Raw genomic sequence first — 10,956 nt, 5'->3', positions numbered from 1 at the left:
TCAGTGAAGAAGGAGGGGGAGAGGTGCTCCAGGCGCCGGAGCAGAAGTCCCCTGCGGCCTGTGGTGAGGACCATGGTGAAGCAGGCTGTCCCCCTGCAGCCCATGGAGTACCATGGTGGAGCAGGGTTCCACGCTGTAGCCTGTGGAGGAGACCACGGTGGAGCAGGTGGACCTGCATGGACAGAGGCTGCGGCCTGTGGAAGACCCCTCCTGGAGCAGATTCTGGGCTGTACCTGCAGCCTGTGGAGAGGAGACCACGCAGGAGCAGGTGACCTGGCAGGAGCTGCTGCCCGTGGGGGACCCAGGTTGGAGCAGTGTGCTCCTGAGGGATGGACCCTGTGGTACAGACCGATATCTGGAGCAGTTCTTGAAGAGCTGCTGGCTGTGGGAAGCCCTCTCCCTGTCCTTATCTCAACCCTTGAGCCCCTTTCATCATATTTTCTCCCCGTTCCATTTTGAGGAGGGGGAGTGAGAGAGCGGTTGTGGTGGAGCTTGGCTGCCCACCTGAGTAAAACCATCACACTCTTTCAAAAGGTTGGCAACAAATATTCCACCTTGCAGGGGAGAAGCATAAGTAGGCTGGGTGAATAAGAAGCTTCTTACTGTTGGGTGTAGTAGCACTTTAAATCCCTGGCAGCTTCTATGTATTCAGAAGCTGAACAGTACTGCCTTATTACATCCTGTGAGAAATATCTCAATAATTTTCTCAGACAGGGTCTTCTGTGAAGCGAATTTATTTGCAATTGCAATGGCAGATGTCCTGCAAACAGGAGTGCACAGTAAAAGTATATCACAACCTTATATTCCCTATTACCTGATGCTTAATTCCTACCCCGTTTCTTCACTGGCTGAGTACTGCAGGTTCACAAACTCAACGCTTTTCTATACCATATATATACAATTTTATTTGACCAGCCTTTAATTTCTCCTTTTCCCCTTCCCCGCCCCCCCCCCCCTTCTTCTCTCGTGATTAGAGATCCCATGTTTTTTCATTTTACTGTTTTTGCAGTGCTTGTCCTGTTTTTCTTAGCTATCCTCCTTATTTTGGAACAATGGGACCTTCTACTGTCCCCTTATCTGCTTAACATTCCCCTTTGTTATGATTGCACATCTACTTTTAAATATACATGGTTAATTTTCTACTGCAAAAACACAACTTTGATTCTCATAGTCCTTACATAAACATCTTGTGTTCGCTAGATACGAAATGTGAGTTAAATAAGGAAATTTTAAGAACTGTTCTTCTACTAAGTGGATTGGTAGAATTGTAGGAAGTGACTGCATAAAGATTTTGATGTTACACTGATGAGATGCTGTTAAGTAGTTAGCTGTGGAGATGTTACATCCCTACTTTATTTACTGTGAGGCAGATGGGTCTTTGCTGAATCTGTAGAATAAAGTAATACCCAGTTTGACTGTTCTTTGATGTGTACATATAGAAGGCTGTACTCTACTTCATTAACCGTGATATTTCCTATCTGTTAGCTAAAATTAGATAAACCAGTTACCATGACGTTTTGGTGCTTCTATTGGTTTTTGTAGTTCTTGAGAAGTGCCACTTAATTTGTGTTTGCACAGTCAAGTTAGCATACAGTGTTTACTGAGTGACTCAGTATTCTTACTTTGCTAATGCATCTTTCCCAGACTACTATTCCGGCAATGGAAGCTGAAGAAATAATGGAATGTATCCAGGAATTCCCAGAACACTATAAAGTTATTTTGGATAGACTGAATGAACAACGTGAGCAGGACCAGTTCACAGACATCACTCTGATTGTGGATGGTATGTGTAGGCTTGTGGACCAGTTGGTATACAGAGAATTCTGAAAGCTGTGCTGGGAAGATGTTGGGTTTGTTATAGGTCAGCTGTCAAATTGGGCTGCTAACAAGTTCTTTGTTCTGTACTGCTTTGTGAGTTGCTTGCAGATTTTCTTTTGAAGTCTTGGGATAAACAGTTTCCAGCAGTGATTAATAATTGTGCTTCTGCTTTTCCAAACAAGTGGCTAAATATTTTCAGATAGTATACCACTTTGTAACTGCTGTACTTATTTAATGTTATCTAAGTATTTCCAAAACACTGCAAAACATGTTTTTCTCTAACTTAACATGTTTGCATGCAGAGAACTTGTATACATGTTATTTAAAAAGCAAAAGCTTGCTTCCTTTCTTCTGTAGTATCTGCTTACTATTTTTAATACATAGTATACATAGTTAAAACAAGGTAGAAGAACTCACTTTTATTTTTCTGTGTTCTAGACATATAAGTATTAGTTTAAAAGCAAGACAGAGATAAGTGCTTATAATCCCATTAGAAAAGGGTGTGTCTGATTGCCTAAGATTGCTTCTTATCCCAAACATGTCTTAGAATGAATGAGCACTTCAAGGAAGATAGGCAGTGTCCAGTAGGACAGACTTAGCTAAAGGAATACCACCTGACCCTTGAAAGGATAGCAATAACTCATTTGAAGGAGAAGTCATATAGAGTCTGGATTAGAAAAAATGAAGCAAATGAAAAGACTGCTCTTCTGGAATTGTCGTAGATTCACTGAAATTGCTTGCACAAAACTTAGCCTGAATGTTTCTATCCTGTGGAGACTTATGAATGTTCATGCCTGTGCCAAGGAGAAGGCAACACAGTTATGGGGAATACACAACCTGGAGAACAGGAAGAGCAGAACTACTTTTGTTCTGCTGGGATGTTTATGCTAGCTGAAGTGGTGATAAAATAGATCAGTCTGTAAGAGTGGCAAAAAGTACAGCTAACTTGGATAAAACCTGGCAGTTAAGTTCAAGACATACAGGAAAGAAGTTCATGCAAAGATTTGCCATAATTTAAATATTTGAAAAGAGAAACACTCTGGAGTGAATGAGTTCTCCAGCTGATTGAGTTGCAGAAGAAATCCACGTGCACTACCATTCCTAGGAAATACCTTAATTTGTGAACATTCAGAGGTTCTGGGAGTTGGCAAATAGCTTCCTTCCTTTCAGTACTTAACTGTATGCCCCTTTAGAATTTCAAAACCTTAATATGTTACCATTTCTTGTGTAATTTGAGCCTTCTACTTTGATATTTGATACCCACTGAGTCTAAGGAAATTTAGTAGTCTAATTGTCAGTTCCAGATGTTCTTCCTGGGAGTTCAGCAAGGTCAGTGATGTCAGCAAGGGTCTGTATGAGAATGAGATAGGCTAGCTGCAGTAGCATCCCATGTTACAGGGAGATATTAAGTGACTGTATGCTGCTAGAGTAGATTCATAGGCTGGGTTTTACAGCTGTTTTCAGCATTGGCACTTATTCTGTAGTATAAGTAAGGAAAGTGTTATCCTAAACCCAGTTTTTTTTCCTCTGTCTTTGCAGGTCACCATTTCAAAGCTCATAAGGCTGTTCTTGCTGCCTGTAGCCAGTTCTTCTACAAATTCTTCCAAGATTTCACTCAGGAGCCCTTGGTGGAGATTGAAGGTAAATACAATTGATGCAGTTAAAAAAATCAAAAAAAAAAAAATTATATCAAAGCTTGAAATGAATGTGGTATCCTTGGTACAGGCTGACATGCATGCTTGGTCATATCAGATAACTTTTTAGGTCTCAGCTCTTGAATTGTTCTGAGGCAGCTGTTGCTACTGGAAAAAGCTTCTTTTGGAATAAAATCAAAAAGAAAAATAAGTCTTGAATTAAGCCTTTTAGAAGGGAGAGTGTGAGGTTCTGAAGTTTCTGGGGTGCTAACTTGCTTTCCTTGCTTATAAACAGGTGTAAGTAATATGGCATTTCGTCACCTAATAGAGTTCACCTATACAGCAAAACTAATGGTCCAAGGTGAGGAGGAAGTAAATGATGTTTGGAAAGCAGCTGAGTATTTACAGATGTTAGAAGCAATCAAAGCACTTGAAATCAGGTAAACACATAAGCCTCTTTTCTTCCCAACACTTAAATGTAGTCTTAAGAATCCTTTTACCAGAGCTGTCTGCATGTATTTTGCAGTGCTGTTCCTTATCCTGGAACCTCCTGAACTTGTGGGGGGCCGTATAATTCTGATCCATATCTTATAGTAGAAGAGTATGAAGGCTTAAAAAAAAAAAAAAAAAAAGGAATGTCACATTCTTTGGGCTGGAACTTGGTGGCAAGTGACATGTCTGGTAAACACCACAAATTCACAGCCTTATAATGTCTGTGGTAACTAATACCAGGTCTGTGCTATCTGACTGCCTGCACCTGATTGAGAGCTGGATGTACAGGTGACAAGGTGCCTTAGGTAATTAGACCACATTAACAAGTATGGGCTAGTATTTGATTTCATGCAGCTTTATGCTGCTTCTGAGAGAATAGGAAGTGATTTTGAAGCTTCCTGGTAGAAAATACAAAATATCAAACTTCTTGAGTAAATCATATCATAGAATGGCTTGGGTTGGAAGGGACCTTAAAGATCATCTAGTTCCAACCCCACTGCTGTAGGCAGGGATGCCACCCACTAGATCAGGTTTTCCAGGGCCCCATCCAGCCTGGCCTTGAACACCTCCAGGGATGGGGCATCCACAGCCTCTCTGGGCAACCTGTTCCAGTGCCTTACTACCCTCTGAGTAAAGAACTTCTTCTTAACATCCAATCTAAATCTCCCCTCTTTTAGTTTAAAATCCCTGGCAGCTTCTATGTATTCATTATTGTCCTATCATTATCTACACAAGTAAAGAGTCCTTCTCCATCTTTTTTAAAAGTCCCCTTTAAGTACTGGAAGGCCACAATGAGGTTTTCCCGGAGCCTTCTCTTCTCCAGGCTGAACAGCTCCAGCTCTCTCAGCCTTTCTTCATAGAAAGGGTGTTCCAGCCCTCTGATCATCTTTGTGGCCCTCCTCTGGACCTATTCTAACAGGTCCACATCTTTCTTGTGCTGGGGGCCCCAGACCTGGATGCAGTACTCCAAGTGGGGCCTCACAAGGGCAGAGAAGAGGGGGGGCGGTCCACCGGGGGGGCCCCCCCCCCCCCCTTGACCTACTGGCCATGCCTCTCTTGATGCAGCCCAGGATACGGTTGTCCTTCTGGGCTGCAAGTGCACACTGCTGGCTCGTGTTGAGCTTCTCATCCACCAGAACCCCCAAATCCCTCTCCGTGGGGCTGCTCTCAAGGAGTTCTTCTCCCAGTCTGTACTTATGCCTGAGATTGCTTCGATCTAGGTGCAGCACTTTGCGCTTAGACTTGTTGAACCTCATTCTGGTTCATGTGGGCCCACTCCTCAAGCTTATCCAGGTCCCTTTGTATGGCATCCCTTCCTTCTGTCACATCAACTGCACCACTCATTCTGGTGTCATCTGCAAACTTGCTGAAGGTGCACTTGATCCCTTCATCTATGTCATTGATGAAGATATTGAAAAGCACCAGTCCCAAGACAGACCCCTGAGGGACACTGCTCGTCACCAGCTTCCACCTGGACATAGAACCATTGACCACTGCTCTCTGGGTGTGTCCATCAAGCCACTTCCTTGTCCACCCTTCAAATCCGTATCTCTCCACTGTAGAAATCAGGATGTCATGTGGGACAGTCTCAAAAGCCTTACCGAAGTCCAGGTAGATGGCATTGGTCTGTCTTGCCTTGTCAACTGAAATATTATAACAAGTTTTATACTAAATTAGTACTTAATCAGATGTTGCTGTGGCACCTCTTATCCAGTAACTGTAACCATATGCCATCACAGAACTCCAACCTGAGAATAGTAGGTGCCATTCCCATCATCCCATTCCCCAGGAGCACCGCAAACAGGATGCGCTAGCAGGACCAGCTTGGCAGTTGGGGCAGGGAGGAGAACCTAGACCTCACCATGGTGTGCACCCGTCGCAGCGGTCGGTCCAAGGCAGCAACCCAAATGGAGGAGATGCTGCCTCTCTGGGCTCATGTGGGCACCCAGGTGGATCCCCCGAGGGGGGAAGTGGCAGTCCAGACAGGTGACTGCGGGGAGCTCTGGGATCTGGAGGCCCACCTGGGCCAGGAGGGAGGAGAGTGCTGCCATGGGTGCAGGTGTGCCCTGCTTCAGGAACTCCTCGAGCAGGTGGCTGGGCTGCAGTGAGAAATCAGCAGCCTGACGGAGTCTCTGAGGGTGACAGATAGGAGGTGTCACCCTGCCCCTACTGTTGCTCGGCAGCCCTCTCCTATGTCCTGACAAGGGGTTGAGGCGGCCCCTGTTGAACACATGCAGAACAGAGGGCTAGAATGTCCGCAAGAGAAAAGGGGCTGGACTCTTGTCTCAGCTTGGAGCAGAAAGATGTCTGCCCCTGACACCCACGGTGCCACCTACCCCCACGGTGTCCCTGGGAAATAGATTTGAGGCTCTCAGGGAGGTTGAGGAAGAGGCTGAGGGTCTGGACAGCAGTCCGAACCCGGGAAGCAACCCCAAGAAGAGAGTTAAGATTGGGGGAAGTACAAAACATAAGGATCAGGGCTGCACAGAGCACCGTGTTGTAACCTCTGTCAAAAAAGAAGAGCGGAGAGTCCTGGTGATTGGGGACTCCTTGCTGAGGGGCACTGAGGCTCCCATCTGCCGCCCAGATAACCTATCCAGAGAGGTGTGCTGTCTTCCTGGGGCATGTGTCAGAGACGTTAGGAAGGCTCTGCCACAGCTCATTAAACCGGAGGATTACTATCCTCTCATAGTCGTTCAGGTTGGATCCTGGGAAGCTGCTATTAGAATAAATAAGGAATATTAAAAAGGACTTTGCATCCCTGGGGAGGTGGTTGAAGGGATCGGGGGTGCAGGTAGTGTTCTCCTCTGTCCTCCTGCTGGGTGACTGGGATGCAGATAGAAGGAGCAGAACGGGACAGGTAAATGAGTGGCTGAGGGGGTGGTGTCTGGATCAGGGATTTGGGTATTTTGACCTTGGGCCATCCTTTGAGAGGCCAGGTACGTGGGCTGTGGACAGACACCAACTGAGCAAGTGGGGTGCAAGTGTGTTGGGGAGCAAACTCTCTGGTCTGATTACCAGGGCTTTAAACTAGGTTTGATGGGGGTAGGGAGGGGTGCTAAAAGTGACAGAGAAGGGCTGGGGGAAGTCATCGCTACCGTCACTGTTGAAGACAGGAAAAACCTCTGAGCTCTCCCATAGGACTGGCTGAGCGCTCCTCAGAGAAGGTAGCATTCCCGATGCCCCATCTGGTTTCTTATTCTTGCATCCCCCCAGGGGTAACTGCACCTGCTGCTTCCCTAAAGTGCCTGTACACCAATGTGTGGAGCATGGGAAATAAACAAGATGAGCTCAAGATCTATGTTTGGTTGCGGGGCCATGATCTGGTTGCGATCACTGAGACGTGGTGGGACAGCTTGCATGACTGGAATGCTGTCATGGAGGGCTATGTCCTTTTTAGGAAAGACAGGCTGGGGAAGAGAGGGGGGTGGGGTTGCCCTTTATGTGAGGGAGCAATTAGAGTGTAGCCAGCTCCACCTGGGGGAGGGTGAAGGACAAGTGGAGAGCTTGTGGGTGAGAATTAAGGGGTGGGCTGGTATGGGGGACACGGTGGTGGAGGCATACTACAGGTCACCAGATCAGGAGGAGGAGGTTGATGAGGCCTTCTACAAGCAGCTGCTAGTAGCCTCACGACCACGAGCGCTGGTTCTCATGGGGGGGTTCTCATGGGGGACTTCAATTATCCAGACATCTGCTGGGTAAGCAACTCGGCCAGGCACGTGCAGTCCAAACAGTTCCTACAATGCATTGAAGACAATGTTCTGACACAGGTGGTGGAGGAGCTGACGAGGCGGGCGGTGTTCCTGGACCTTGTTCTTACCAACAGGGATGGCCTTGTTAGGGATGTGAAGGTTGGGGGCAGCCTGGGATGCAGCAACCATGAGATGGTGGAGTTCCAGATGGAACTAGGCAGAGGAAGTTAGGCTAAAAGCAGGATTGCTACCCTAGACTTTCGAAGAGCCAACTTTGACCTCTTCCGGGACCTACTTGGGAGTATCTCATGGGCTAGGTTGCTAGAAGGCAAGGGTGCTTGTGAGAGCTGGGCTACATTTAAACAGCACTTCTTCCATGCTCAGGATCGGTGCATCCCGAAGAATAGGAAATTGGGGAAGGGGGGCAGGAAACCTGCATGGATGAGCAAGGAGCTCGAGCTCATCGATAAGATCAAAAGGAAGAGGAAGGTCTATGAAATGTGGAAAAAGGGCCTATCCTCTTTGGAGGAGTATAGACAGGTTGTCAGGGCCTGCAGGGACGCAACGAGGAAAGCTAAAGCCCACCTAGAGATGAGGCTTGCCAAAGAGATAAAGGATAATAAGAAGGGTTTTTTCAAGTATGTAAACAGCAAATGGAAGACTAGGGATAATGTGGGTCCCTTGCTGAACGAGGGGGGGGGTACTGGTCACGGAAGACGCTGAGAAGGCAGAGGTACTGAATGCTTTCTTTGCTTCAGTCTTTGCTTCAAGGACACTCCCCTGGGACTCCTCGCCCCTGGCAATAGGACAAAGGGTCTGGGAAATGGAGGGCTCTCCCCGGTGGACGTGAGAGTGGTTCGGGAGCGTCTGAGTGGGCTCAATGCACACAAATCCATGGGTCCTGATGGGATGCATCCTCGTGTGCTAGGGGAGCTAGGCAGATGTGATTGCCGAACCACTCTATCATCTTTGAAAGGCCCTGGAGAATGGGTGAGGTGCCTGAAGACTGGAGGATAGCCAATGTCACTCTGGTCTTCAAGAAGGGCATGAAGGAGGATCTGGGAAACTACAGGCCAGTCAGTCTCATCTCTGTCCCTGTAAAGGTGTTAGAGCAGCTTGTTCAGGATGCCATCTCCAAGCAATTGGAAGAGAAGAAGGTTATGAGGAATAGTCAGCATGGATTCACCAAGGGGAAATCGTGCTTGACCAGCCTCGTTGCCTTCTATGATGGCATCACCAGCTGGGAAGATGGGGGGAGAGCAGTGGATGTCATCTACCTTGACTTCAGCAAGGCTTTCGATACTGTCTTCCATGACATCCTGATAGCAAAGCTGAGAAAGTGTGGGATAGATGACTGGACAGCGAGGTGGGTTGAGAACTGGCTGAGTGGTCGAGCTCAGAGGGTGGTGATCGGCGGAGCAGAGTCTGGCTGGAGGCCTGTGACTAGCGGTGTTCCCCAGGGGTCGGTGCTGGGTCCGGTCTTGTTCAACATCTTCATTGACGACCTTGATGAGGGAATAGTGTCTGCCCTCAGCAAGTACGCTGACAACACAAAGCTGGGAGGAGTGGCTGACACGCCAGAAGGCTGTGCTGCCATTCAGTGAGACCTGGGCCGGCTGGAGAGATGGGCCGGAAGAAACCAGATGTGGTTTAATAAGAGCAAGTGTAGAGTCCTGCACCTGGGAAGGAAGAACTGGAAGTATCAGTACAGGCTGGGGGATGACCTGCTGGAGAGGAGCTCTGAGGAGAAGGACCTGGGGGTCCTGGTGGATGACAGGTTGACCATGAGCCAGCAGTGTGCCCTGGTGGCCAAGAGGGTCAATGGGATCCTGGCGTGCATTCAAAGGAGTGTGGCCAGCAGGTCAAGAGAGGTGATCCTCCCCCTCTACTCTGCCCTGGTCAGGCCCACTTGGAGTACTGTGTCCAGTTCTGGGCTCCCCAGTACAAAAAAGACAGGGATTTCCTGGAAAGAGTCCAGTGGAGGGCCACAAAGATGATACGGGGCTTGGAGCATCTTCCCTATGAAGAAAGGCTGAGAGACCTGGGTCTGTTCAGCCTGGGGAAGAGAAGACTGAGAGGGGATCTTATCAATGTGTACAAATATCTGAGGGGTGGGAGACAGAAGGATGTAGCTAACCTCTTTTCAGTGGTTTGTGGGGATAGGACAAGGGGCAATGGCCGCAAAATAGAACACAGGAAGTTCCGCACCGACATGTGAAAGAACTTCTTCACGGTGAGGGTGACGGAGCACTGGAGCAGGTTGCCTAGAGAGGTTGTGGAGTCTCCTTCTCTGGAGATATTCAAGGCCCGTCTGGACGCCTACATGGGCAGCCTGCTCTGAGGAACCTGCTTTGGCAGGGGGGTTGGACCTGATGATCTTTTGAGGTCCCTTCCAACCCCTACAGTTCTGTGATTCTGTGATCATGCTTTTTTTTTTTTCTTGCCCTTCTTTCCCTTTTACTTTCACAGAGTGCTGTTCTGTTATCATTCCTTCTGTATTCTCCTCTGTTCTTTCATCATGAAGCAGAGGAAGGGGCAATAAATGCCTCCTGGTCTTATGGTTATCCTTGCTTTCTCTTTGAGGCCTACTGATCTTTGCATTAAGGCTAAGATTCCTCTTTATCTTCCCATAAATGAGTTAGCCAAGGGGAGTAGCATTGGCCCAGAGTTCTCCTAGTAGCCAATTAGCATTTTGTTTTTAAAAATAAGCGAAAGAAAAAGAAAAAACACCTCCATGACATGATAGAGTAAACTTGTTTTTTAACATCAGTGTTGATTTTTTGGTTTCTGAATGAACTTATCCTGTGCTTATTCTGGGGATTGGTAATGGAGTTGAAAATGGGTAATGTTTTTTAATAGGAGAGAGATGGGATTGCATTTCTGGTCCTGCCCTCCAACAACACCAACACATCTCTTTTTGACGTTAAGATTAAGCACGGTAGAATCAAAAGAACCTTTTTTTTTTTTCCACATTTGATTAAAAAAAAGCAGACCTTTGCAGTCTGCTTGAGAAATTGAAAAGAAACTTGAAACTGAAAAAGTGTGTTCTAATTGGTATTGCTTTGAGTTGGTATGTACCAATAGAGCTGTTGAAACAAGGTTCCCATCAAGCTAAACTGTCCAGCCTGCAATTATTCCACACTACTACATAATGTTATGTAGTTTATTGGTTATCTGTCTCCAGTAAACAATGTATTTCCTTGTGTAAGAATTAAATGTTTTGCTTAACAGACACATGCAAGCCAGTATACGCTTAGTTATTTCCATTGTTCGTAGACTGCAAAGGTTGTGGGGGGGGTTATTTTGTTTGCTGTTGTTTT

General features: G+C 46.9%; 1 protein-coding gene across 1 annotated transcript in view; it reads left to right on the top strand.

Moving 5' to 3' along the window:
* Positions 1-10,956, top strand: part of LOC118159660 (zinc finger protein 131-like) — a 31,420-nt gene that overhangs the window by 6,018 nt on the left and 14,446 nt on the right. Inside the window, exons 2-4 of the mRNA XM_035314229.1 lie at positions 1,645-1,783; positions 3,358-3,459; positions 3,748-3,893. Of these exons, the coding sequence (XP_035170120.1) occupies positions 1,660-1,783; positions 3,358-3,459; positions 3,748-3,893 (372 nt within the window). The 5' untranslated portion in view covers positions 1,645-1,659. The remainder of the gene's footprint in view (positions 1-1,644; positions 1,784-3,357; positions 3,460-3,747; positions 3,894-10,956) is intronic.

Source organism: Oxyura jamaicensis, unplaced genomic scaffold (genome assembly GCF_011077185.1).
Source record: "Oxyura jamaicensis isolate SHBP4307 breed ruddy duck unplaced genomic scaffold, BPBGC_Ojam_1.0 oxyUn_random_OJ71499, whole genome shotgun sequence".
Classification (NCBI taxonomy): Eukaryota; Metazoa; Chordata; class Aves; order Anseriformes; family Anatidae; genus Oxyura; species Oxyura jamaicensis.
This window is presented reverse-complemented; position numbering and strand designations above follow the sequence as displayed.